We start from the raw sequence: 25,255 nt of genomic DNA on the forward strand, positions 1-25,255 counted from the left end.
TTACATAAGGATCATAAATCTAGAATGGGAAGCCTGAAATCGTTAAAGTCACATATTTATAAAATCATATTCAATTAGGTTAAAAAAGCGCAATTTCTGTCATCATGTCATAAAAAGATGTGTTTTTCTCTCAGATCTACTATAAAGAAAAGCTCCCTATATTGTTACAGATAGAGGCTGTTTTCAATCAGTTACAAGAAGCAATCCAATTACTGGATGGTTTAGTGCAGTAACTGACTCCAGACTAATTTAATTTCTTTAGGTCTCTAAAGATCAATTGATCTGATTTGTTTCCCTCCCCAAAGGCTGTTTAGGAAAAAAGCAGGCTTAAATACTTGGAAATGAAATACAAAGCTCTGTGTGCTTTCACACTACTTAGGTCATTTGGAAAAGCTAGAATTCAGGATAAATGAGTGCTGTCTTGGCCCCAACATCATGGGATGCTTTACGGGAGCCCATTAGGATCACCACACCACACTGTAGATTACACACGCACGTGCTGAGTGCACGCCTGCTGAGGAACCAGGCTGGAAAAGTATTTTCACAGCTTCTAGAGAACTAGACAGTTTTCAAGAGCTGTGCAAGTGTGTTTTGGCCTTCACAGTCTTTTCCTTGGAAAATAAGTATTTTTCTCCAGCAGTGATCTGATAGTTTCCAATTAGACTGAGCAAGAGTCATGCTGTGCGATTCAAGAATCACCTATTTGCAATTAATGTTGCAGTAGACATCAAATAAGAAATTCTCCCTGTTGTCATATCTCACTTTGCTATTTCCTTTGCTTTGTTTCAAATTTCTTTAAGTGATTTTTCTTGTGCTAAGATGGAATCTATAGAACCAGTGGGCACTTAGAGAATGATGTCTTCATGTGCCTGAGTATTTTAATGGCAGAACCAAATAAACCCCTTGATATTTCTGCACCATTTGTATGACTTAGGCAATTCTAAAACACTCTCTTACCAGCCCACTTGCCTGTTACACTTTTATTATCTCATGACTTGATGTGTGGTGCAGCAGATTTTGAATTTTTAAATAATAATTGTAATAGTAATCAGGGCTAAACTTTCTAATTTAAGTGAAAATCAGACCTGACCCAAACCTGGGCTCTCAAATCCAGAGTTTTAATGCAAGTTTAATACTTTTTACATTCAGTTTCTTGTATTCATTGCAGGCTTCACATTTGTCTGCCTTATCTTTCATGGCAACATTTGTGCCTGGGCTCGGCTGCCTGTCTCAGGCTCTATTCTTACTTATCAATAAACAAAAGGGCACTGCAGCTTATGCTCAGCATTTCTGACTCCATGCCATGTGCTGTTATAATAAAATGTCCTCTGGAAAAATTCCCTTCATATCCAGCACCACGATAGTCTGTTCATCTGCACAGAGGTAACTAAGTTTTTCTCCCAGCTTATCTGTTCAGACTCTTTCCGCCCTTGCAAAGCTGTGTTGTTAGATGTCTCTTGTCTGTAAAACAAGGAAACCTCTTCTGACAGGTCCTTCCTTGGCTATTTATTGCATACTAACCTGAACTTTGGATGCTGTTTACCTCAGTATTCTCTCAATACAGCAGGCCATGCTATTTTATTAAATGTGCCTCTTTTGCTTGTTTGTTTTCATTTTCAGTTAAGGCTTCCACTTAAGAAACAATTTACAACTACTTTGCAAATGTGCACTGCAGCCTAGGAGCTTTCTTTCCCCAAATTACTGTTCTTTTACCCATTTACTCAACAGATCACTTATGATCCAGTCACTAGTAAGGTGTAAAGGATACGACTACTTGCCATCCATGGGCCTGCTTAGATAGATGTACTTTTGAACTGCTGTGAAGACTTTCTCTAGCTCTGTGGCTATGACTTCACTGAGCAGCTTGTCCCCTGCATGCACCTGTGAAAAATGATTCACAGATACATCTGGATATCTCCACATAGGAGCCTGGAGGGTTTTGGCCTCTCCAAACTTTCTTTCATGATTGTGTGCTCATAGGAAAAATTGGATGTGCTATATCCATCTCCATCGAGTTCTCTTCCAGCTTAAAGGACACAAGCAGCTTAATTTGCTTCATTTGCCAAGTTATTTGACACGATACCATAAAAATGTGATGTGCTGGAAAGCTACCAAGAGATTGAAGTTTATTTCCTAACTCAGCTGTGGGTTAATGCTTCTGTCCCTATGGCAGCAGTTGCTTGTAATGAGCTGTACACACACAAAACAATTTCCAGATAAAGCTTTCCCCTGATGCAGCTTGTGATACAACTTTGGTGAAACAAAAATGGCATCTTTGTTGTCAGAGTGGGAGTTATGGGAGTCATCCTGATCACAGTAATTGTCAATTTGGTGTCTGGGACTGCTGAAGTGAATTTTGGGAGCTCTCCTCTCTCTTTTCCACAGTGTTGAGCAGTGGGGAGCTGTAAAGATGTTTTTCACAGGACCACTGCCCTTGTTTCCCATTGACCCAATTCACAGCTCTCAACAGGATTAAATGGCATGATAAGAAAAAAGCTTTTCATTCTGAAGTTGTAAAACTGACCCTCTTCCCCCTTCAAGAAGCCCCTGAGGAAGAGGAATATATTGGCTCAACTGGAACAGATGTCAAAACTCAAAACAGCTCTTTCTTCATACAGTTTATAAGTATTTTTAAAGGATGTGGAGGAGTCTTACTATATGCAGCAAGATAACATTAAAATGCACAGGTTCTCAGGAGTTGAAAGGATGCTTTTCCTACAAACTCTCTCTTCTCTTTATCTTATCTGCATGGAAAGTAAACAGAAAGTCCCCATTACCTCTCGATATCAGTGAGTCTGGAAGAGTCACGGAATCCTTTAGCAAAAGGGTTGCTGTCAATTTTCAGCTTGGTTATCTGGGGAACACAAAAAAGAGCAACGTTACACGAATACAGTGTCGGGGCACTGCCAGTACAAAGTGTTGAGCAATCCATCCCCAGTGACTTTGCTGCTCCTTCCATCCGCATGCCCCGTGCGTGTGCGCTGCTCCTGGGACACCGCAGAGCTCAGGAGCCACACCAGGAAGCACTGCACATGTGACAGTGGGAAGACCAAGGACTCAGCCTTCCTGTTGCCTGGAGCAGAATGAACCCACCCACAGACAGCATTACAGCTTCCAAATACTTCACCAGCATCAATCAGGTTGTCTTGCCCACAAGCAGCACAAATGACCCTGCTAACAGCTGAGCCTGCTTGCTGGAGCTGCACATCAACCAACACAAGCCCCAGTGACCTGATGTCATGGCTTCACTTCACCACCACCTTTTTTTTTTTACTGGGATGGAAATCTTCTCAGCCAGGCCTACCAGCCACCACATAGGGGCAGTTTAACTGGTTTTGTATGAAAAGAGGCTGAGGAAGGGAAGGAAAAATGTGGGGAGTGCTCAGATTTAAAGTGACAGAACTTGGATTGAAGGAGCAACCCCACTGAAACTATCACAGTCTTGAAAAACCATGGATCATGAATAAAAACTTCTTCAAAGGTAGCTATAAACCTGCCCACTCATTCAGTCAGCCTTTCCATTTTGACTGAGCATCCCACTGACCAGGAACCCCTCCTGCCCCAAAACATCTGAGCTCCCCTTTGTGGTGAAACTTTTTAGTCATATGGTGGTGGCTTTCAATATGTTTTTTTTGAGGACCAGGAAAAATATGCACCATTGTTCTTGTGAAATTTTCTATCTACCAAACAAACTTAGATTTGGTGAATAAAACCTGACACATCATTGTAATATTTGGATTTTCCAGCCATACTTCTTCCAAGAGCTAAAAATAAAATTGTAAGTGGGAGTTAGAGCTTGATGAGAGAAAACACAGGACCCATCCTGCATGGCAGTGAATGCCACCAGCTCTAGCTTAAGCCCATGAAAATCAACAGCTCTCAACATTTCATATTAAGGAGTTTTGACTTCCCTCTGACAGCCTGACTTCCCTCAAAAAAAAAACTGTTTCAAAGGGGCTACAACCTCATTTTTAATAACTGGGCCTCAAGACTCAGGAAAAAAGAAATGGGATCTTTTCCAAATCCTCAAACAATGAAACACTCTTATCAAACAAATGGCTTCTCCCCCAAAATAAAAATTTAAAAAAATAATGATTAAAAGGACAAATATATATTTATACAAAATGTAAAAAAACAAAGAGGACAACTGGACCCAGCTTTTAATTCTGAGAAAGAGGTCTTCCAAGGAAAACACGGAGAGGAAGGGACATGCTGACAAAAAGAAATTCTGAGTTTTTAATTAAGGGTCTGTCAATGGTCAAACACCATGGACCTGAGGGCTGGTGGAGAGTTTGAGGCTGTCTCATCACTCATGTACAGCTGGTGGAAACAACCTTGAAACCTTGTCACAAGGACCTTGAAACAGCTCAGAAAATTAGTTATAGGCTCATTCTACTTCCAAGACATCCATAAGCCCTCAGCTCATGGTGATGTTGCAGAGTGGCAAGTTAGTGCCTCACATCCAGTGAAGATTTTTCCAGCAGCATTTTGAAAACCACCTTGAAAAAGACAAGCTCTAACTGGTTCCATTGACTGAGATCACCGACACACCAAGCCAACTGCACTACAGAACAATAAGGATGTCTATTCATCTCTTGAGCATATTTTCACCAATCAAACTTCCATCTTCCTGATATTAAAGTTTTGGTATGACATCACAGAAGAAACTTTTTGTATCCACCAAAGCCAGATGAGACTCACAATCATTTATGGCCATATTTTTCCTGAGAGACTGTCTCACAAACAATCAGAGAACATCTGCTAGAAAGCATTTTAAAATGAAATCTGACCTACAATTCAACTCTGTGGCAGTGGTTTGACTGTTTAAATAAATGCATGCCCTTTAAATCTTAAATTATGAGATAGTTTGTTGAAAGTGTAATGTATTTAGCTTTTATCTAATAACCTCCAGAAATGTAATCAATCCCTCCTTAAAACAGTTCTGAAAGAAATGGCAAAAATGAAAAAAGGCTCCATTTTCATTAGTCATAAATAAAAAGACAACATCAACCTCTAGGGGTTCCGGAGATGTTCCATTGAGAAATTTTCCAGGACTCAATGTATGTGCTTTTAGTTTAGAAACATCTCTAGTGTAAATATCGTCGGTAGACAAAAATCCATCCTACAGAAATAAATTCTGGGTTTAGTTGGTTTTGTGCCTGTTACTATTTTGCTGGTTTCTAAAGAAAGTTACGTGGAAAAATCTAACTGCCTGTCCAAACATTATTTTCTTGAGATTGCCAGGTGCTGAGAATGTTTTCTACAGCATTCAGATACAAATCTAAGTCTAAATCAATACATTAAAGCCTTAAAGCAGGATGTGGGGTCTGTCGTAAGGACTGACTTAATATTACGTTCAGAGCTTCTTTGGCACCCTATGCATTAGTTTCAGTTTATTCATAGCATTTCAAAATTGCTTTTGCTTCCTATTAGGAAATGCCTGCTTCTTTAAATAATCCAGCAGGTACATTAACTCTCTGATTTTGCCTGCCCACATATTTGGGCAGTGCCTATATTTTTCTGAACTTGAAGGAACTAAGGAGCAAAATAGGTGGTTTTTTTTGAAGAACCATAGTCAGTAAGTCCTTAAAGCACGCTCTGAATCGCACTGAAGGCAGCAACATATTTCCACTGACTTAAAGCCCAATCCACCATCAAGCAGAGCCTCTGTTCTCTGATTGTTTATAGACTTCCTAAAATTACTCATTAGCAATCCATTGTTATGATCTCCTCCATTTTGTATACATTATTCACTGGCATGCAAATTGAAATTCAAACATCTGGATGTAATCTGGGCAGCCTCTGAACAGCATATCTCTGAGTGATTTTCCCTACGTTTGAGCTTTACAGCTTAATTAGTCAACTTTCTAAGCCCATGAAATCATCATGTGCAAACCAGAATCTCTCTCAACTCATAGCTTGTGGCATGAAAGATCACTGCAAATAAGAACAGTTCTTTAATGAGCTATAATTAGAAAATGACTAAATGTTAATATGCAAGCAGCTTTGTATAGACAGAGGGGAAGACAAAAGAAAGCCTCTTACTTGCCAGTTTCACTCTCATGAATAATCCTTACTGCTCTTTGAAGTCTGTGCTACTACTGTATCTTCAGGAATTACTCGTGAATGTGAATAAGATTGGCATGGCAAGTTAGATTATGGAAGATATTTTCCTAGTTTAGATTGGGCAGAAGAGAGTTTTCAGCAGGGTGGGATCCAGTTACATCTGTGGAAATTAGCAATTCTACTCACCAATTGATTCTGGTAGGCAGTAACAGCAGTAAAAACTGTCTCTGGAAAGATGAATGTTCTGAACTCTTCTGATTTCAGATTTAGCAAAGAAGCTGTGTGATCCTTCTTCTTAATGATGTGCACCCTTGGCTGGTACTTGTGCATGGAGTTCAAAATTATCTACAAGAAAGAATGACAGAGCACTGTCCTGAGAGGAAGGTTGACAGGGCCCTTAAAGGCTATAAAACCACGGGGAGAGGGGGGAGGGAAAGATCTCATTAACACTACAGGGGAAGCATCTGAAATCTACCCAGCCAGGGGCTGGTTTTCAGAGCAAATTCTCCAGCTCCTTTGGGCAGTTCCTGGAAATGAAGGTGGAAAAGCAGGAGCTAGTCTCCTCTCACTCCTACGCCACTGGTGAGCATGCATTTCTTGAGGCATAAATACTTGTTCCTACAGGTGAGATGTTTTACATACAGAATTAGTCACTGCCAGAGTGTGCCCTGGTTGGCAGATGTGAATAGGTAACTCCTGAAAGCTAATGGCCAAGAGCCTCCACTTGCAGATATGTGCATGTGCGGAACGAAAACAGTCACAAATCCCTCAGAAAAAAAAAAAAATACGGAAAAAATTAGACCCATCCAAAAACCTACCAACAGCAGCACAAACCATCTGACCAAAAGTAAAACTCCACGTAGCCTCTCACTGTGGCAAACCTTTAAAACAAACTCCTTCAGGGGTGCTCTTCACCGCAGACTACCAAAAATGAGAGCAAGGAGGGAAACCAGCACGGAACCCCCAAATGACTGGGTTTTGCTATTCTATCCTCATTAATAATTGTTTACGAGCTCCCAAAACAATTCTAAACCTAAGGTACCAACCAACCAATTTCAACGTTCACTGGAGTCAAACCAAGCCAAAGCAAGTCCCCCTTGCTTTAGTTACCACTGGCTGGAGGCCTGTTTGGCGGTCTCTAACCACAGTATTACAATATAAGAATTAAATACAGAACTCAGCTCACACCAGCCCTTGTTTTGGATATAATCACAGTCACAAGACAAAATTGGCAATGGTGTGGGTGGTTCTATTTTGTAGGGGCCATAACGACATTACAGTCAGCTCCGTACATCTGGAATAGCTAATGTGCATTCCTCAGGAAGCGTTAACTTCAGCTGAAACATAGCAGGAGCAGTGCAGTATTTCATGCTAAGTCAATGAGAAAGGTTGCACGTTGCATTGGAGTGGAGAGCTTAGAGACAGCTCTGTCATGGCTACAATTTCCATCAGTGTTTTTCTTTGCTGCTCCTTTGGGCCCAGATATTGCCAAGACTCACACTGGGACTTTGTGGGGAGGCACAGAGCAACAAGAAAGACATTGCAATGACAGTGAACCATCATCCTGAAAGTGTTGCCTGTTTGCTCTAACCAGCTCAGGTCCCTTTTCAAAGCACTTCACCATTTCATATAGGAACACACACAGTGGCCATGGACCTTGCCTTTCACATCCTTAGCACTTTTCCCTCTCTTTGTAACATTTTCTTACCATCCTAGTTAGTCAGAGTGCTCTAAGCAGATGGAAAAAGCATTTTAAAGCAGGGTGTGTGGATGGTGATGAGCTTACTGAGGGGTTGGCCCTCAGACCTTGGTGCTTTCCATTGCCTTTCGTGGCCATGATATACACACTAAGGCATTACATCTGAGCAGCAGTGGGGAAGAAGGAAGAAAAAGTTGAGAGCAGCTCCCTTTCCTTTCAATCCTCTCTGAATGCAAATTGTGATAAAGGAACTGCATTTCTCAAACAAGACTATGTAATCACTTATGAAAGTTTTACATAAAATAGAGTGCACAAGGATAACGTCCCTTGCTGTGGTGCTCTACATTTCTCATTCCCACCAGAGCCAAGTCTGGTCATTCACGTACAAAACAAGTACTGAATAGAGCCAGGAGGTCACAAAACATCCATGACCAAGGAAAATGTCAGTATTTCCTTCATGTGAGGGTCTGTATGTGTGGTTCCCCACCTCCACCCCCACACAAGCTGCTGATGACACACAAAGACACTCCTTAATATCTGTATTAGGACCATATAAAAACAGCCCAAAGGAGTGAGATCCAAAGGGTGTTCCTCACAGAGTAGACTCCAAGAGTGGCCTCAAAGTCCAAGCAGTCTCCTCCTGCATGGTGTAGCTATCAGAAAATCCCATGTGCCAGCTCAGAGACAATCCTGCTGGCATGTCCCATATATTCATGGCAGCCCCCCTGCACACACTTGCTGGCAGCCACAGGCCCTCAGCCACCCATCCACCTTGTGCTGACAGCCTGAGTCAGGGGGATGACCAGGATACCTCCTTACAGGATCCTGATTGCTGTAAGGTCAGGCAGGTTTGTAGGCATCTGGGTCCCACTGGCTACAGACCAGTCACCGGAGGCAATCTGGATGCCAGCTGCAAAATTCCAAGGTGGTTTTGAATTCAGGAACTGTGCTGTGAGTGCCGCTTCCATATTCACCAAATAACAGCATTACCATGTAAAGTTTTCTTTCTGAAAGCACAAAGGTTCCTAACTTGTGCCTGGTTGACTAAAAATACTTGAGCATAACTCCATGAGGCTATTCCACAACCCCTTTTCAGTTTTCACAGTTATTTATTAAACATGTTCACAGCTTTGAATTTGCTATTGCATAGATTCATGTGTTTGAGTAAATGCCAAAAATAATGCCAAGTATATTATTACAATAATGTATTCACTCATGGCTCACCTCACCATAAACCAGAAATGATGGCACTCCAATGAAGGGCAATGAAAAGTTCTAAAGAAAGCACTCTGTTCGAAAAGTATCATTAAAAAAACAGGAGAAAAAATGTCACACTCATAAATATTTCAAAGTCAGAAAAATGGCAATAACTTGCTTGGCCATAAAAATCTAGAGATAGGAGCCATTTCCTTCCTCTGGTAAAGATATCTGAAAGTGTTTCCATGCAGTGAGCTGTATGCCATGCACACAGAGATTAGACTTCTGCCTGAGGCTTGAGGAGAACATGTGCATAACTCTGGGGTTACACATGCTGCTGAAGGTACTCAATCAGAAATGCTTGCCAATCCCAAAAGTCTCGGAATAAGAGAAAACATATGCTAGAACAAACAAATGCCTCTCTTCTCTACTTCTTCCTTTTCAGGAAGGGAACCACCCTACAAATAAACCACAATTACCTTAACACCCAAAACTGTCTTCTGCACGGCGAAGAAAGCAACAACTAGAACAAACTGGAATCAGGCTGGATCCATTTTCCCTACCTGTAACTAGTATTTAAAGGCATGTTTTGGGTCATCCAAATTTCCTCGGGAACCAACATGCCTTATCAAACTTAATTAAAAAATGAAGACTAGCTCTTTCAAACTGAAGGAAGAGATTTCAGGAGGTTTCAATTCTCCTCCTCATACACAGGAGTTCGGAAATGCCATGAGGCATAGCACAGCGAGCCCTCCTTAAAGGCTCCTGAGAAGTGATTTCTTCCTTTATTCTACTGATCATCCAATGAAGGCATTTGCCTAACTTCAGTAAGGCAGCACATAAAACCTGGCATCCTAATTTGGAACATAAAGCCCCATTAAAAAGAGAGTGCTCTGTGAAGGGGTAACACCTGACACTCAAATCTCAACACAGGATCAAGCCTTCAGGGCTTATCCTTAACTGAGCACACAAAACTTTCCATTGTCGTTGGCTGTCCAGAGCCTTTGTGTAAAGAATGGGATCAACCTCTGCTTCTCCGGAAATTAATGGGAAGGCTGCGTCTCAAACACTACAGATCATTTTCTCCTGCTGCCTGTATTTGAGACGATTACATCTTCTTGCTCTGCCACATGTCTCTGTTCCCGACAGCTCCTCAGACCCACTTCTTCTTCCTACTCCTCTGGGCTTCTGGGAACTGCAGCTCTCCTAACTAGCTTGCAATATACTGCTGCAAGCCCTTTATTAGAGGCACACATGGCCCCTGTTATGATGAAAAATGCTTCTTTTTAAGTGCTCACGTATACTGCTCTATCATCACTCGGTGATAGAGCCCACAAATCTTCAGCTTTGCCCTTCTACAGATTATGAAATAAAAGAGAGGAAAAAAGCAAAACCATTCTCTACAAGTCCTGAAGGGAACAACAGTGGGAACTGGGTTCAAGAACAATATATTCACAGATGGATCTCTACAAAAGAAAAACACAAAGGCATCTATCTGGGCTTTCTTTTGTTTATTTGTTTGTTTCAGCTACTTTTGATGCTGTTATTTCCAGGATGTATTTTAAATGATCATGGCTGTGGTTCAATTCTCCGTTCTTGAAACGAGTGAAAATTCACTTTTGGATGAGAAACATTTGCACAGAACACAGCTGAGACAAATGGCCACTGTCTCTCACAGTCCAGGCAATAAATTCCACACTAGGGAAGGGATTTCTGATACATTGTGTTCAGCAATTGTTCAGCTGAATGAATTAGTTATCCTACACATGCTTTAGAATTCAACATCATTTCTCTCTTCCCAACACCTCATTTACTAACACTGCATTTATGCTCGTTCTTCTAAACTGAATTGCCCTGTTCCCAGTCAACAATTCTTTCAAATCCATCCCCTTGCTCCTTCTGCCTTCTTTAAGAGAATCACCAAGCCCAGAGGCAACAATTTTAGCTCTTTCTTTGCAATTTGGAAGCACTATCTAGTCGTTCCTGCACTTCACAGGCACTTTTAGGGAGAGAGCAGGACAGACAATACCTATTCTTACCACCTACCACTAGGCACTCCGATAACTACAGGAGTTGTCCCCGCTGATGGAGCACAGCAGGAACCCATGGCAAGCAGCTCTGAATCCTATTCACCATCCTCCAGCCTCAGGACTTGGGACAACAGACTGGCACCAGTCAGAGCTGGGACCTGTCTCTTTCAGAGGCCCAAGCCCACCCTGTGGCACCTTGACTTGCAGTTAGCCCACAGTTATTTCAAGGGCAATTGAGGCACACTTATGTTTTACAATTCTATAGACCCTGCTTTGGTGTCAGTCAGTATTTTCTTCTGACTCTGAGCCCATGCTGCGATGAGTCTGGAAGTAAAAGAGCTCTTATTGACAGACCCAACCCTAGCAGGTGGCCTGAAGTGACCTGTAGGGAGCTTCCAAGCACACATATAAAAGCACGTGGGTTTGCTGGCCATGGCATGTGGCAGAGCATGGTGCCAAGTCACAGCAAAATGAAAGCAGAAGCACAACAAAAGGCTCAGCTGCCTTCCTTCTAACCCTATGTTCAACTTCACCCTGAACTTGTCCCTGATGGATGTTTTGCCTCTAATGGAAGTAGGAGCATGATTTGAACCATTGATCCAGACTCCACCTTACAAAATATTACAGAAAATCCTGACTTTGAAAGTTGCTTATTCCTCAACAACAAAGGAACACAAAAGGACCCTTAAACATGTTAACCCAAACACATTCAAGCTTCACACAACATCTTCCACCCCTGTGGTGTGAAGGGCTGGGTAAAAGAGGTGTACCATGGGGACCATGGCAGCCTTTCCCCATGGCAGTATCTCTCTCATTCAGCCCCGTGGCACAAGCAAGCAATTCCTTGGTGATCTCTTTTCCCTTTCCCACCCATAGATCTACTCACATGGCCATGCTGATCCAGCTCGTTGTTGGTGAGTTTGACTTTTTCAAAGGACACCATCTGCTTCAGCAGTTGCTCTCCTGTGAACGGGGAGTCAGGGTGCACATACAACCTAAAAAACACAGGGAAAATGCCTGCTCAAAATAAAATCTCACGTCTGTACTTGAGTGTGGGCAGGACCTCAGTATGAAGTCAAAATGTACATGTCATTTTGATTTTGGGGTATGCAGTGGTTTCATGGGCATAGACTTCCTGAGAACTGAGGGTAATAAAAATCTGCTGCTAGAACATGACACCATCTCCCCCAAATTAATGAATTCCTGAAATAAAGCTATTCATGAAGGACAGTAAAGCAGATGACTTATTTAATTCACTGCAACATAACTGAGAATCCTGTGTCTGAGTGCTAGACTGCTCCTTAACCACAACTATTATTTTATCCTGCTATCTAAAATGGAGACATTAACATTCCCTGTTGTGTCTTTTTCCAAATGAAAAATTGATCATGTCTTTCCCCACAGCTGTACTAACAAGCACTTAAAATAACAATGACTACAACTCCAAGAGAAAAAACATGGTGTCATTACAGAGATAATGGGGGAATGCAGATAAAAATGCATTTTTCTTTATATGTAACATTAAGCCGTGATAATGATTTTAACCTGCACTCGATCACACATTTGCTGTAGTGACGTCTGTTTATAAGAGGTTGAAGGCTGCAGTCCAGCACAGTGGTCTGACATGAAAAATTAATTGCAGCACTGCTATTAACAATCCTACACTTGGGAAATTAAGCAGAAGAAAAGGAAGCAAGAAGACATGCAGATGCAATGATATATACATTATGACTACACTAATTACAAGTGCTGTGCTGTTTAAGAGCAATAATTTTATAGGAAAAATGTATTGTGAAAATTATTAACTCAACCATTCTTTTGTGATGGCAAATTAAGAGCTGGTCTAGACCTTCAGCTAGTGCAAACCAGCCCTGTTTTGCTACTGCCCACATTGGTTATCACTCACTGAGGGCCTGACTCTCATTTTGGATGATGTCTTTGGCCTCACAAATTACTTTCTTGCATTAGGTGGGTGGGGCAGGACTGTGCTGCCAGGTTAGGAAGATAAACATTTGTCCTCGTTGTTGAGCTACGATTTTAGAACGGAAAACCACTAAATGGTGGGGCGTAACTCTCCAATAGAGCACGCTGATCCCTAATCAAGGAATGCCCATACTAAAGAGTCTGGGGAGAGCGGCCCTGTTGCTCAAAGAGGAAGGAGATTTGATTCCATATTCTGTTTTTGCCAGCAGAATCCCCAAGACACAGTGAAACTGAAGTTTTACCAGCATAGCTCGCCTCAGATGTGCAGGATGTTTTCCTTACATTGATCCAAAGCACAGCTTGGCTGCTCTAGCTATGTTCATGGGAGGGATGCTGAGCCAGGATTCCTGTCACAATAAAATATTCCTACCATGCAGGCATCCTCTCTGCTATCGACTCTGCTGATTGCACTGCAAAGCTCATAAAAAATGATGATGTATCTGAAACCCCAAGACCTGGAATCATGTTATGTCAAAAGAATCTTAGTTCTCGTGAAAACTAACTTTGCCTTCCTCTAAAAAACTGCAAAAATTTCAATATTTAGAGTCCTGAATTAGGGAAAGCAAAACAAAGAGTGTCCCCAACATGCCCTGCAAATTTTCAGCCAGCCTTGTGATTTGTGATTTTTTTTTTTTTTTTTTGCGCCTGCCTCCTAATTTTGAGTGTCTGGATAGCTAATAGTGTTTACTGCAATCACAGAGTGTCAGACTCAGCAAGGTTTGGCTAATTGGGACCAAGAAGCCAAAGCATTCCAAATATGTGCAGGGAATGAGTAAAGACCTCCCTGTACTGAAAAGCTGAGCACAACTGTTTTACACTATCATGGTTAATGCTTGGCACTGCTTTAAAACTACTAAGAGCCTGTAAACAGTACTAACAAGAAAGTCACTGAAGGATGGGCACCAGAACATCAATTACTGGTATACAATACCATAACAGACCTTACTTTTCTTTGCCCATTTGCTACACCCCAACAATCCCACTGCAACACAGGGTTCCACCTGGTGAGCTACACCTATCTCCCACACTTCTCCCACAGCCCGAGCTTGCACACCTCAGGGAAGAGCGTTGAACACTTGACATTGCAATTTCTGAAGCTGAAGTTGTTGGCAAGACCACGAATGTGCACGAGCAAACAGGTCAGTGAGATAAATGTGCACATTCCAGCACGGCACACGAGGCTCTCCCAGAAGCTTGCCTGGGATCTGCTGCCTAAGGCCAGCCAGATGTGAGGGGCTCCTCACTTCAATTCACAAAGGATTTAGGAGCCATATTTGGGGGTGAATTTGCTCTGTAGTATATAATGATTCATGATATATGCAAGGTTTGGGTACTGCTTCTTTCTTGTGTATTTTGGAATGCAACACTGCACTCCCTCTATTTACTTTAACAGATGGTCTGGTCCCTGTGCATGCTACTTTTATTTACCATAACATCTCAAATAATTCTCAAAATGTAATACCTTTTAAAGTTTTCCTGCCTAGAGTTCTCTGTAAGTCTGTAAACACGAAGTTCATTAAACAAATTATTGTAAACAAGTACAGTTTAAAAAATATATATAGTGACAAACTTTTGAGTGAAAGGAATGAGGCAAAGAAGGAAGAACATCAAATAAAGGTACATGCGGAAACTTAGTGAACTGATGTTTCACACAGTCTTAACAATGTGGAAGACAAACACAAAATATCACATAGGATCTCTATCCCCAGATACCACTTTAGAAGACTTACAAAAGACTTTCTGAAAAGTATTTTTATTTAAGTGCTCGTTGCAACATAAACTTGTTCATTGCAACATAAACTTGTCTTCAACATTGACAGCAGGAAGACAAGGATAAAACTGGTTTTAATAGAAAGTTCCCTGAAGGGCTAATCTTTCAAACAGAATCGCAGAATACTTATTAATTTGGGAAAAAAAAACAAAAACCAAAAAAAAAAAATCCCTACAAAACTGTCAGTGTTGAAAGTTATTTTTAAAATGGAAAGAGTAAAACCATCAAACTGGTTCAATCCTGCAAAGTCTTATACCCAAGCACAATGCAACTCCTGAATTATTCCCCTGATGTCACTGTGCCTGGGCAGATGCAGGCACTGATGTGTGTGGGGAGTAAGTACCTTGTTACCAGTTCCCAGACACTAAGCACACACACACCTCTCACTGACACTCCTCAAGCAGGGAGAGCTGAAACCCTGTGTTTGGAGGACAAGAAATCATAACTTCGTTAAGGGTTTTGTTACTGAAGCAGGACCAAACTCGTTTCAAGATGGGAGGAGAACTACTTTTAATCTCTTCAAGCAAGACTGAGGCCTCCCACCTGAAAAGATGCATTAACACTCTAGAAGAAGCACTGGTAGTGCAAACATCAGCATGCTGAACCTCTTGACATCCTTTCTCTCACCAAAGAGAAGTATAAAGAGGAGAAAGTGCATAAATGTATATGTAAGTACCATCTACACAAAGAAAAAGCACAGTCTCTGGCTGTGCTCTGATCAATAGTCTGTTTAACATCCTGAAAATGAAGCAGGAAAGGTGTACATTCACACACGGGAGCAAAGCATCCTGAAAATGGAGCAGCACAGATTTGCACATAGGGGCACTGATCTGCTGAGGACTAACAAAAGTTATTGCAGTACCGTAAAAATAACTTTTAAACTTCAAGAAGGTTTTATCCAATACTCAGTAGGACAATTGCTAATTATTCCAGTCTCTTGTCTTACGTTCTAGTATTTCCTTGTTGGGCAAATCTATGCCAGAGAGAATATGAATTAGCAACCTATTTAAAGGTATCCCAAAAGGGGCGTGAACAGGAAAATAAGAATGGGGGAAACACTGCCTTAAAATTATTTCTGTTCTTCTGTTATTTCTTCTTTTGATGCTGACTCCTTTGGAGCAGGATCTGTGTTTTTTCTTTGGGTTTTGATCAGTGCCCATTACAATACGTCAAATGAAGCCCTCAGACGTTAACCACACTGCAAGAAGGAGTTTTTGGCCATGAAAACAAAGCAGACATAACTCCTAGGTTGCTGTCTTTAATCACAGCTTCTCTGCTTGCGCTTTTTGTTTGTTTACTTCCCTGAACAGCCTTCCAGAGATCACCAGTCACCAAGATTTCAGTTCAACTATTTATATAAGGAAATTGCGCAGAATTTGGTGCCTATACTCACACACCAAAAAAAAAAAGAAAAAAATTTGTTTCCATTTCTTGTGTTTCACTTATAATTTCTGCCTCTGTAATAAGCAAGTTCTTAACCCCGGGCTAAGCCACCTGGAGCAGATCTGTGCTCCTGCGCGGAGCCCTCTGCAAAAAGTTTCTTTGAAGCCAGAGAGGCATCCGCGTTATTTCCATATCTCCGGCTCTGACTCAGCAAAGCCTTTCGACATGTGCTGCAGCCTCACCGGGCTTGGGGACTGAAGTAGGTACAGAAGTGCTGGGCTGAATACGATGAAGTGTGGGTCTCCTCTGAAGTGCCCTCCCACTGTACAGCCCAGCGCTGCAGCCTCAGTTGCCCAGTGCTTAAAGGAATCAGTCATTAATTACATTGATGGAATGACTTCAGAAATTAAATTTCTAAAGCATTTGTTTCTGTAGAGAAAAGTGAATTTATTTTAGAGAGTTTATTTTACAGAAGGTTTTTTCCCTGATGTCTCAGAATATGTTATGATCTTTTAACGAAAAGTAACTGTGCTGAGGAAGTGTTCTATACTTTGCCTGCTGCCTAAGAGATGATTAAAATCAAGAATAAAATCGTTGGTTAGCAAATGCTGGGTATGTTACAGAAATAATATCATTTCAAGCATAAACAGCAATGAGCTGCAATTTATTTCTAGTTTGGCTTGGCTGCTGGCGCCTGAATGGCTTTAAATTATAAGGTCAAATATTGGGGGGGCAAATCCAAGAGACACATAAAAATTATTTTTTTTTCAGTTTTCTTATCTGAATCACGACAAACTCAAATTAAAAAAATTTAAATCCCAGTATCTGTAAAAGAACTCTTAACCAAATTCTGCATATCTTGGAATACTCAGTATAAATCAAATCTCAAGCAGAGATTTGAGGCCAGATTTTGCAACACAAAAATTGTAACCAGAGTTTTGTAATGAGCTTTGTTGAACATGAACTCAAAATCTCAGAGCACTATTTGAAAACAGAATGGTAAGATTAATACAAGATATTTTGTGAAGAGGAAAAAAAAAATAGTAAAGAGAAATAAAAGACCAGCAATAAAATCTACAAACCTTGCAGGGAGAGGAGGGTCAGCTTTTCCAGCCACTAACCAGGAAGACCTGTGGTAGGCATATCTATATCTTTTATTGTCCACAGGAACTATATCCATTAACACAATATACTTGGCTTCAGGATCCACTCCTGAGAAGGAAACCCTGATCGTTGGAAACATTCTCCTAAAAAAAAAAAAAAAAAAAAAGACAAATCAGAAAATAAATATTTGGGTAGAGAACAGAAATAAGAAAGCATCTGAAAAGCTGCTAAAAGTAGGAATTACACTTAAGTTCTCTGCAAAAACTTAAAGCATGTATTGATTTTGCTTCCTTATGACAGGAGTTAAAACCTGTCCCTCTAATACGGAAAAAAAAAGCAGCTTGAAATCGAAATTATATTTGGGAAGCAAAAAGAAAAACATGGTAAAAAGTGAATAAGGAAAGGAAGAATATACTATTTGCCTCTTAGTTAAAAGTACAGAATGATTTCAGAAAATAGTTGTAGCTAAAGTACATAGATACTTAGGAACTTGGATTTTCTTTAATTATTTATATTTTGTGGGATCCTACAGTAAGGGAAATATTCCAGAATTATTTCCGTTGTTATTCTCACATTTTACATGTTTTCTTAAGCCTGCTCACAATATTTCTGAATGGAATTTTCAAAACTAAAACATTTCTTTTCTGTACTGTTTTGACAAAGCACAATTTTAAAATGTAAGGTTATCCTGTGGACCAGAAATAAAGTTAAAGTTCAATATTTTAAACTGTCAAAAATTATTTAAGTTGCATGTTTTGTATTGCATGTTTTATACCTTTTTTTTTTTTTAATTTAAACCATATACCGATAGAGCTCACCGGTTAGGGGGAAAAAAATCTTCAGGTAGCTACATTAATAAAAAGTAACTTCGGAGATTAAGAAACCCGAAAAGACATTTGGCTCCTCCGGACTGCGATTGACTGGCCCAAACCCCACAAGCTTTACTGAAGAAACGGCATAGTTTGAGGTAAGAAGAAAGCCCGAAATTCTTTCGCGCATTTTTGCAACGGAGAGAAAAGAACAAACCAAACTAAGCTCTGACGGAATCACTTCCCCACGACGCCGATTTCCCCTCGGTCTGTACCAACCCAGCGCCTCAAAATCACCGCAAGATTTCAGTCACAAACCTGATTATTCGGAACACAGCTCTTCTTCGCTGCCGCCAGGACGCTCCGGTGGATTTCAGCCCCGCCGCAGCGCCCGCAGCTCGCCGCCGGCCCCGGCCGCTTCTCCCGCTGCCCCAGCGGGAGCCGAGGGCTGCGGGAAACACGGGGATCACCCTCCTCCCCTCCCCTTAACCCAGCCGTGCTGCTCTCCCCATACAAAAAAAAAAAAAAAAAAAAAAAACAAAAAACAACCTGAGGGGTTTCGGTAACTTTGCCCTTTTTTTCCCTGTCCAAAGCCGCTTTTGGAAAGATGTCCAGAGGGAAACCCAGGGGCTGCCCAGCCTTACCTCCCGGATTTGGTGATGATCATCTCGGTACCCAGTTCGTGAAACTTGTCCCAGAGCTCTTTGGTCTCCAGGCTGCAGGAGATTTTGGCCATCTCCTCGCTGGGGATGATGGGGGTGGTGGGGATGAGGGGCTCGGTGCACAGGGAAGAAGGGCTACTGCTAAAATCCCCGTGAGGGTCCAGGCTGGATAAATCACTCAAAGGCTGGGCGCAGGAGGATTTCTCAACGAATTGTTCTGCAGGGTTTCAGGAAAAACAGAGAGAGACACAGAAAGAGAAAGAGAGAGAGAGGATTCAGCCAGGACAATGCGACCACCGAGACAAGCTATGTAAATACATACATATATATACACACATATATTTTTATATATATATGGCATTTATCGTTCAATTGGCTCCGCACACCGGGCCGATTCTTTAGGCGTCCGCTCATCATTTGCGGGCAGCGGTGTTGATTTTCGGAGATGAGCTCCGGGAAGAGCCGGCAGCGGCGCCCCGGGAGCAGCGCTGTGACCGGCTGTGATCCGCTCCGCGGGGCACGGCGGGGCAGAGCCAGCCCTGCGCGCTGCCCCCGCCGCTAACCGAGGGGTTCCTCGGAAAGGTCACTAATTCTCATTAAAACGGGAGCGTTGGGCGCCGAGGGGTTGCTGAGGGCCAGGGTCACGCTGGGGGAGCGCGGGACGCTGCTCCTGGATTGCGCCTCTGGCAGAGAGCGCAACGCAGACGGAGCCCGAGCGCGGCCGCGCAGGCTCCGCGCTTCCGCGGCGGGGAAGCGAACCCCAAATACTAATTAAACAGCGGGCACGGGCTCACCCTCCCGGAAAGCTGGGTCTGCCCTTCTCCCAGCCGGTTTGCTGACACTGAACCCGCTCCTTTGGAGAAACAGGCTCCGAGGGAGCTGCGTGCGGCCGCGCATCCTACGCGGGTGCAGTAGCTGCTGCCGCCCGCCGCGCCTGGCTCCTGCCTGCCGCCCACCCCCGCAGGCCCCGGGAGGCTTCGGGCGCTTCAGCAGCTCCGCTGGGAGCTTCCGCCGGAGGCGAGGCCGGGAGGGAGCCGGGCTGCGGGGGCTCTGCCCGGCACCGGGATGCGGCACCGGGATGCGGCGACAGATCCGCCGCCCGGCGCCAGAGAACGGGAGGGGCACGAACGCGCCCTGCCCCTCCAGGGAAAGGTTTTGCCTAAAGCTCCAGTTAATAAAACAGAGTCACAGGCGGTCGTTTCCCTTTGACTTTTAGTTGAACGACATGAGGGAAGGGGTTAAAAAAATTTTAAAAGTTAAATTAAATAAGTATTTTCAGGAAAAAAAACCCAAACAAAACAAAAAATCCAAACCAACCCCACTAATACTAAGTTTTAACAGAAGCCCATGTAATTACACCGATCGGGAATACTACAACGTTCCCGGCCTACATTACTTAGTCTTCCCGTCCAGACTTAAAACTGAATTTCACAGTGAATCCCTAGACTATGTGAAATCTTTTGAGACAGTTGATTATGTGCAGCAGTCACTGAGGAGCTGCCTTTTTTAAATTCTTTTAAGATTGAGTGTAATCCTGTTCATTGGCGCCCTGAAAGCTTAACACATATTTTGTAGTTTTCTGCGAACTCCTAGATACACGCACTCCTAGCTACATACAAGGATGACAAACCGCAGAAACTTGGAGGGGGGGGAGGAGGGGAAGATGTTCATGTTTTTTAAAAGCTTTCAGGATTCTGAATCGAGGCAACCGAAAAGAGCGAAATCGCTTGCCCGAAAATCGCAAATGCTTACAAAAAACTCCTCCCGGTCTGCGTAGAGCAAAACAGCTTATATGAGCCTACATCGAGGAGCTGTGCAGTGAAGGGATTTTCAGTTCTACAGTTCTACGCACAAGTTTTACTACCGCTTGTAAGCCTAGGCACGGCAGCGGAGAGTCTCTAATTTGGCTTTAGAACCAGCGCGGATTTGCAATATCTACTTAAGAGATCCATTTCATGTCAGCAAAGAGAAATTGAACTACCGTAGAGTGTGGGATTATCCTGCAAATGGCGAAGCTGGATGAATGAGAGGCATAACTAAAACTAGAGGAATTTAGGAAACTCTTCATGCTATAAACAGCCTCGCCTAAAAACGACAGCGGGTAATAAGGCGCTCAACCTTCAAGCTTAGGTGGTGCAGCTTTCCCCTCTGCAGGGGAAACGCGCCGCTGCCCGGCTGACGGAGCGCTGGGAAGGGTGAGCCAGGGCGGACAGGACAGACGGACGGACCCCACAGACACCGCGGTCACCCCCGTCCCCACTCACCCAGAGGCTTGATGGTGCTCTCGGGGGACTCCTTGTCCTTGGAGCTGCCGCTCGACATGAGGGCGGCGATGGAGAAGGCGTTGGCCCGGGAGGAGAGCTGCGGCTTGGGGGGCGGCGTGTACTCCATGGCCACGGAGCGGGGACGCGGCTCGGTGCGGCGCTGCCCGGACGGGGCGGGGGGAAGCACCGGCCGGGGGTGGCGGAGCCGGGATACCGGGAGCGCTCTGCTCCCGGCGCCGCGCGCTCCCCCGCCTTAACGCGGGGCCGCGGAGATCCTATCGGCCGGCGGCCAATCGGCGCCGGGACACGTCAAGGGCCCCGGCCCGGCCCGGCCCGGCCGCGGGGGAGGGGGCGGAGGCGGGCAGCAGCAGGAGCTGCAGGAGGAGGAGGGACGGACGGAGGGGAGGGAGAGGAGGGGAGGGCTCTGCCCGCCCGCGGAGTGGGGAGGGGGCGGCCGGCCCTCGGGACAGCTCCCCGCAGCCGCTCCCGCTCCCCTTTCGGGCACCCCATCGCCGCTCCCCGCCGGGGCCCCGGCTGCGGTTCGGGGAGCGCCATCCGCTCCTCCGAGCCCCGGGGGCGGGAAGGAGGGGGCAGGCCGCGCGGCCAGGGATGCTCCCGAGAAGGTCCCTAGGCTATTCGCTTTGCCGAGGCAAGAAACGGCGGAGAGGCGCTTGAAAGGATGAGATGTAATTGTGAATTTTTCTGGTGCGTGTGTGTGAGTGTCAATTTTCTCTTTTACATTCAAATATTAAAAGACCGCAGCTTTCAAAGCAGCCGTTTTCGTCGTTGTGTGCTTTCTGCTGGCACAGAATGTTCCTTAAGGCTGATCGTATTCTTCGTTTTGCTGCACCGGATCCCAAATATTGTCATCCCGGTGAGATGTACTTGCCCCCACCGACTCCAGGTGAGACCCTTGCAGCATTCCCTTCTCAGCCAGACCAGTGCGTGGGCCGCTGATCGCACGGTTTTCTTCAAAACCGTTTCATCGGCTGCGCCGAAATAGATGATATTGATCAGGAGCATAAGACAGAGAAAGTCGTGACGGGCTGATGGTACCAACGAGTAGCTTATTCCAAGGCAGTGATTTAAGTAAGTTTCTCACCAGTGCTCTTTCACACATACAATGTAAACACACTCTCATGAATAAATGAAATAAAGAAAAGCGGTGCGTTTAATTAAATTCATTTAAATGAAAATATCACTGAAGATATTTACTCTCTATAACGACTCACAAGAGGACGTGCAACTTTATCAATGAAGTTCCACCTTTTAAACCTAGAACACAATCCAAGGACTCTTGTTATGCAGGATCGTGCCAAGAGCCATACGTACCCGGTGTCAATCCCGTTCCTACTACACTTGATTATTATGAAAAAAGAATTATTTGGGTCTCCCTACCCGGCCAGTGGAGTGGGGAAGACGAACCAGTGCTTTATCGCTTTGAGATCAGTGAGAACCACCTGCAGTTTGCCCTTTTGTTACCTGAATTTGCTAACAGATAGAATATCTATCGCAAGCGGGACGGGCGTATTGAGAAGTGCCTAAAGCGTCTGGCAGAGGATTTCGGCGTGGCCCACAGCGGTCTGGGGGCCCGGTGTCGCCTCAGGCATTAGCGGGAGGAGAGGGCGAAAGGGGAGAGCCCAGCCAGCCCCGCGGCCGGCGAGCCGGGAGGGTCAGCTCACGAAACATCGCCTCTTGCTTGACGCCGGGAAACAGAGACGAGAGGTTCTGCGACACCAATCTTTAAAAAACAAACAAACAAAAAGTCCCCTCAACACTTTATCGCTTTATCCCGAGAGACATCCCGGCAAATACGGGTCCGGTTTCCCTGCGGGACAGCCCCGCTCCTGGGACCCCTCCGGCCGTGCGAGGGGCGGCGGGACGGGGATCCCGAGCTCCCGGCCCTGCGCTCCTTTGACCCTACTTGAAAAGCAGGGTCCGGCCTGCCTGAATGAAAGACAAAGAAGGGTACAAACAGCCGGGGAAGTTATCCTCTTCACCTTTCCTCTGGTGGTGACAGGGATGCCTAAGTCTCCTTCGGTTTCCTACTCACTGTAGGCGACGCGCAAGTAAGGATAATAAAACCTGTCGAAGTAGCAGCGCAGATCCTACCAAAAAAACCAAAAACTCACACCAAAACTAAACCGAAAAAAACCCCAAACAACCAAAACCCCCAAAACAACCTCTCTTTTCCCTTTGCTTCTTTCGGTCCCCCAGCAGTGAGGTCGTAACATACCTGTCCCTAGCAGGGGCTGCCCCCGGTCCGTCGGGGAAGAGGGGAGAGGGGCGGTGGGTGTCTGGCTATTTCTGTGCGTCCGTCTGAGAGACACGGCTCAGTCCCGGCAGCTGAGGAGCTCCGGACCGATTTCTGCTCTCCAGTCCCGCGGGGCGAGCGGTCCCTGCCCCGGCCCGGGGAGGAGGGCTGGGCCGCGGCGGGGCAGCGCTGCGCGGTGAGCGGGGCACTGCGCGCCCGGGCGCGGAGGGGAGAGGAGCTGCGGGCGAGGGGCAACAGGGCCGCGGCGCGGCCGTGGAGCCGGGACGGGGCTGCCGGTCACCTCCGGGCGGGAGGTATCCCCCGGGGAGAGGAGTCGGCTTTGGGGGCTTGCAGATCTCTGCTCGTACCTTGGAGGTAAAGAAAAACGGGATGGAAAGAAACCAGGAGCTTCGTTTTTATTTTATTTTAAATGGGTCCGTCCACACGGGATGGCTTTTCTTTTGCTTGGTTAAGCCATGCAATTTTTCGCTCTAACCGACGTGAATCTGTATTTTTTTAGGTTTTTTTTTCCCCTCGCTCCGCCTCCGATAAGGAAATGAGCCCTGTCTAGACGCCCAGAGCACCCCCTCCTTCCCCGTGGGCAGGGAATGGGTCTCAGCTCCGGCCGCCTAATCCTCGCTACGGCTCCCTCCCCCGCCGGGGCCGAGCTGGGGAGACACAGGGATCGGGCAGCCCAAGGGCGGAAAGGGTGAGAGCCCGGCTTCCCTGGGCTGCTTTGCCGTCCCTGCCCACGGCCCTCTCCGGCGACGGGCCGGCTTCCAGAGACCAGGGGGTGGCAGGGGAACACACCACTGCCCCAAAGCTCTTGATGCCTCTCTGCTTTCCCAACCAAATGGATGATTTAGAAACGTCCGCGCGCTCTTCCCAGGGGATGCGAACCGGAGCTGCCAGTCCCCGCCGCGCCCAGGCACAGAGCGGCTGTCACCGCTGTAGCGACCCCCTCCCGAGAGCAGTCACCAACCCTGCTGCTCCCCAGCAGGGCGGTTGCCTCGTTTGAACCCGTTTCAATTAAATCCTTCGTTATTGTTTACCCGTATATGAAGAACACGCAATCTACACTGCAGTTTGTTTTTAATCTAGCAAATCCATGTGTTTGTCGCTGCTGTCAGCCTGCTGTGGCAGAGACATTTCATTGGGCTTCATTATTCTTTCAAAATACTTTTTTCCCCATTTTCCTTTGCCTAAAAAGCTCCTTAGTCTCTCGTGCACCGGCAAAAAACAGCGTACAATAATGACTGCACACCTCAACTCGCTCGTTCGGTTCCCAGCTTTAATCAGGATTGGGTGTCAGTTTCGCCGTCAGGTTTCAAGCAGGGAGCTTGCAGACCGCTTCCAAAACCCCTCTCTGATCCCTGACGAGCCAAGGAGAAAGCTCGATCCCGTGAAAACCGTGAGCACCGCTTCTTCCCGGCCCTTTCCTCACTTACACAAAATCACGACGGGAACGACAAACGAGGGACAGAAAACCCGCAGAAACCCGCCGAGCAACCTATGGTCCAGAGGGATGGTTTCAGGTGCTCCCTCGCCTGTGTGACAAGAGCTCCGACGCTGCGCGTCTCCGCGCGGCCGCGCAGGCCCGCGGGCGGCGGGGTGTGCGGAGAGGGGCGCACACAGGGCGGACGGCCACGCTCAGGTTATAAGCATCTCTTTCGCGCAGTGATGGGGGGCCGTTGCCCTTTTAGGTTTTTTTTTAGTTTTTTTTTAATTTTATTTTTTGGGGTTTTTTTTTGTTTGTTTGTTTGGTTTTTTTTTGTTCCCGCAAAAGCCCCCACGCCGCAGAGACAAACCTGTGCTGCGGCACCCGCGGGGCTGCGCCCCGAAAACGGGCCCGGCACCGAGCCGAGCTGACACCCGCTCTTCTCACGGCTGTCCCTCGGCATTTGCCTCCATCCCTCCTCCTCCCCTCCGGATCCGTAGCCTGTGCGGAGGGCATGGACCACGTTTCCCTTTAATTGGGAGCCTAGGGTGCGGGATGCTGCTGCCGAGACCCTCCCTGCCGCCGTCCCACGCTG

General features: G+C 45.3%; 1 protein-coding gene across 1 annotated transcript in view; it reads right to left on the minus strand.

Moving 5' to 3' along the window:
• Positions 1-21,095, minus strand: part of TBX20 (T-box transcription factor 20) — a 35,100-nt gene extending 14,005 nt beyond the window's left edge. The window contains exons 1-6 of the mRNA XM_064418110.1: positions 20,969-21,095; positions 18,687-18,921; positions 17,212-17,376; positions 11,879-11,987; positions 6,253-6,411; positions 2,778-2,854 (exon numbers count right to left, since the gene is read on the minus strand). Of these exons, the coding sequence (XP_064274180.1) occupies positions 2,778-2,854; positions 6,253-6,411; positions 11,879-11,987; positions 17,212-17,376; positions 18,687-18,921; positions 20,969-21,095 (872 nt within the window). The remainder of the gene's footprint in view (positions 1-2,777; positions 2,855-6,252; positions 6,412-11,878; positions 11,988-17,211; positions 17,377-18,686; positions 18,922-20,968) is intronic.
• Between the last annotated feature and the right edge of the window lie 4,160 nt (positions 21,096-25,255).

Source organism: Passer domesticus, chromosome 1 (assembly GCF_036417665.1).
Source record: "Passer domesticus isolate bPasDom1 chromosome 1, bPasDom1.hap1, whole genome shotgun sequence".
Taxonomy (NCBI): domain Eukaryota; kingdom Metazoa; phylum Chordata; class Aves; order Passeriformes; family Passeridae; genus Passer; species Passer domesticus.